Here is a 3,560-nt window from a genome sequence, read left to right as displayed (position 1 = left end):
TTTAAAACTATTGGATCTGCCCAGAGCCAATCTCAATTTGCCATAACCAATGGCTAACGTTAGCTTTAGCTAACTCCTTCACCACTAACGGGGTGAGCTGGAAAATCAAACTTTTCCCAAACCCCGTGGGAAGGTGGGCCACAACATCACGGACACCAAATTATATTTTATGATAGATGTCTTTCTCTATCACTCTGGTAGTACTGAAGGAAAATTGAGCGGAAGTACGTAGGAAGGCGGAGCCAAGCTAATAGATCGCAGGAGTTCAGATGAAATTGTGTGGCACCCTTTTTTCTCTTACTGGAGCAAATTGTAATCTTACTGTGAAACATAGTTTTATTGAACCTTGGACACACTGACATTTAGTCTCCCGTGTCTCGAATACAGATGTGGAATCCAAGTTGTTTAGTTCATAAAATCCATGTAGATATACAATTTGAGTCTAGTTTGCCCAGATGAGTTATGGTATTATAAAAAGAATAGTGTTAACATTATAGGAAAAATACGTCTAGTTGCTTTCTTGCCAAATCATATGTACCCTATATAAATGAAAGTTATATAAATTCTCTGCAAGAAAAGTGAATACACACATTTCTCTACATTTTGAATCATTCTTTTAAATGGTGCGTATGAAAGGTTTACTAAGCAATGTTAATCCAATACATTTTTTTTATCACGGCCCCTTAGCTCTGTTTTTTGTGCGCGCTAAAAACAATTATGTGTTCCTATTAAGCCCTCGCTGTATAAATGGTGTTTTCTGGCACGAGCCAACAGTTGATGGTGGGGAGGGGGGATAGGGAATAGAGAACATGTGAATGTGCTGGCCGGCCAGTAGTTATCTGTCCGTCAATCTGGAGGCGGAGCTTCTGAAGTGGGGGTTGTATTTGTTTCGCAGTAAAAATATCAACAATCTTGTTTTGTATGCAATTTTGTGTATGACATCATAGAATGTATAGGCGGCTGATGAAATGCAGAAATCAAGAAAATAAAAACCATTGACATCATGTACATTTGACTGGTTGCTGTTCAGCAGCTGTTTGTCAAATCGTGGACTTGTCATTTAATGCAACAACAACGGCAACTAGTAAATCAGATTAAACGTTCACTCTAAGGGTTTTCCTATCTCAATGTTTTGAGGCATTTAAAGTTGGCTTTTGAAAGGAGCTGCACATGAAACCCAAAACGTTTGTGAGGCACTGTGGTAGACTATCAAGATAAAAAAAAAAAAGACTTCAAGTTTGTGTTAAAAGAATAAACTGCAGAGGCAGCTTCTGTCCCCCATTTATCAGCTGTGTTTTTATGTTGTAAGTTTTCACTCATCTCTCTCTCTCTCTCTCCTGACCATGTTCCCTTGAAGATGTGACTTCTGTGCGGCACTCAAATCATTTGTTGAAACCTTTGATCATAAATGCATGAATGTCGTCGCTCGATCTGTGGATAGACTTGAACAGACTCCTTTTTCTGTAGTCCTAAATGCTTCTGAAGCAAAATTGTTTGTTTGTAATTTTTTAGTCCTCTGGGGGTAAAAGCACTTGTTTCCGCTCCGACTCACAGAAGGTACACAGAAGGGCATCGTAAGTCATTAGTTCTCTGGTTAAAACTTTGAAGTAAACTTTCTGAAGTATTGCTCTGCCGCAGTGGCATGGCAAGTGAAAGAACATATTCTTGTGGTCGGGTGAGAACATTGTAAATCCAGATTTGTTTAAGTTTGTCATTTGGTTGAAGCGCCAGATGCTCCTCTGTGGGGTTATTGCATTGGGTACGTAGGAAACCTGTGATGATTAACTAAAACTTCATCTGAAACCGAGGCTGCTTTCTCTGTTCCTGACATGTAAACATTGTGTGTGTTTACTGTAGATGAGTTTAAGGGCCACTCGCTGCTTCAAGCTGCTCGCGAAGCTGACATGACCAAGGCTAAGAAGACCCTGGCACTGGAGATCATTAACTTCAAACACCCTCACACCCACGAGACCGCGTTGGTATGATGAATACACACACTACTGCTTTACTGCAAACACATATTCCTACACTGGCGCAGAGGTGATAAGACGATGTTTTGTTTGTGTGTTAGCATTGTGCGGTAGCATCGCCGCACCCCAAGAGGAAACAGGTGACGGAGCTGCTGTTGAGGAAAGGCGCCAACGTAAACGAGAAAAATAAAGAGTAAGTGCTGTCTTCATCTGCTCATAAACAAAAAAGTGAGGTTGTTATATTTGGATGCTAACTGCATGCTGTCAACAAAATGATTAAACATAGAAATTATTTCTGTCTCAAGCTGCTAGTAGTATTTTGTACAAAGTAGGACACTTGATGAGCATGTTTTTGTTAAGGTGTACTGCTTGTAAAACAGAATAAACCACTCACTTTTATCTCTTCCTTTTTTCTCCCCTCTCTATAGTTTCATGACCGCTCTCCATGTAGCAGCAGAACGTGCTCATAATGACATCATGGAGGTGCTACAGAAACATGGGGCCAAGGTAAATAACAGTATTTTCTATATTCACTTACATTGTTTATAAATCTATTTCTTTCAAATGTTCATTTTTACCTTCATCCAGCTATTTATGTATCCCTCTACCTCCACCTTAATCCTTTTTCATTTTTGTTTGTACATCCAGATGGGGTTGTCTCTTTAATAATTATTATAATGAATAATTCCAATAAATGTTTGCACAATCTGAAACATCAGTTTTATCCGTTTTTTGTGTGTCAGACCCTCAGAATTAAAGTGTGGGGGATTAATTTCAGTACTGCCATTTTGATCTAATATCCAACAGTCATACAGGGTGAAATTCAGTGAGGAGTGAGTTCTAATTTTCTTTTTTCAGTCTTGCTAGTACACATCGAATCCCGGGCTTAGGAGGAAAACATACTCTGGTTAATTGGCATTTCTTTAAACCAATCACAATTGCCATAGGCGGCGCCAAGCTCCTAGAGGAGCCTCTGCAAAATAGTCGCGCAAGAGAAGACTAACAGACTGACCGCTAACTGTCTCAACTTACCATGCAGAGATCTGAGGAGCAGTCAACCATAGTCCTCATAAATCCACTGGAGTTTAATATTCATACATAAAAAAAGCGGAAGGAAACTGAAATTGGCAAAAATACATGCATCCAGCGGAGCACTCCCAGAAGTGGGACGTCAAGGATATAGACTGTTCTCACCAGACACACTGTAAATGAAGCTATTTGAGCGGGAATAGAGTCATCAGAATGTATGTTACTAAATTACGTACATTTCTACAGAAAACAAAATCTAAAGGTGTTATTTAAGAATTGAAGACACAGCAGTTGAGGGAAAAAAAATCCTCTCAACAACCATGATACAAAGGTGCTTGTGTTTGCAGGTGAACGCCCTGGACACGCTGGGTCAGACGGCTTTGCACCGTGCAGCAATGGCAGGCCACCTTCAGACCTGCAGGCTGTTGCTAGGATATGGGGCAGACGCCTCGCTGGTGTCACTGCAGGGATTCACTGCTGCTCAAATGGGAAATGAAGCTGTTCAGCAAATACTCAACGGTGTGTGTGTGTGTGTGTGTGTGTGTGTGTGTGTGTGTGTGT

The 3,560-nt window shown here is 40.5% G+C and overlaps 1 protein-coding gene across 2 annotated transcripts in view; it reads left to right on the top strand.

Moving 5' to 3' along the window:
• The window catches only part of tnksa (tankyrase, TRF1-interacting ankyrin-related ADP-ribose polymerase a), a 95,546-nt gene that overhangs the window by 66,771 nt on the left and 25,215 nt on the right, over positions 1-3,560 (top strand). For both annotated transcript variants that reach the window (XM_032540273.1, XM_032540274.1), the window contains 4 exons: positions 1,858-1,979; positions 2,072-2,163; positions 2,399-2,477; positions 3,347-3,518. In XM_032540273.1, coding sequence (XP_032396164.1) covers positions 1,858-1,979; positions 2,072-2,163; positions 2,399-2,477; positions 3,347-3,518 — 465 coding nt within the window. The remainder of the gene's footprint in view (positions 1-1,857; positions 1,980-2,071; positions 2,164-2,398; positions 2,478-3,346; positions 3,519-3,560) is intronic.

The sequence above is a fragment of the Etheostoma spectabile genome, chromosome 16 (assembly GCF_008692095.1).
Source record: "Etheostoma spectabile isolate EspeVRDwgs_2016 chromosome 16, UIUC_Espe_1.0, whole genome shotgun sequence".
Taxonomy (NCBI): Eukaryota; Metazoa; Chordata; class Actinopteri; order Perciformes; family Percidae; genus Etheostoma; species Etheostoma spectabile.
The sequence above is the reverse complement of the archived record's forward strand: the minus strand, read 5'-3'. Positions and strand labels throughout refer to the sequence as shown.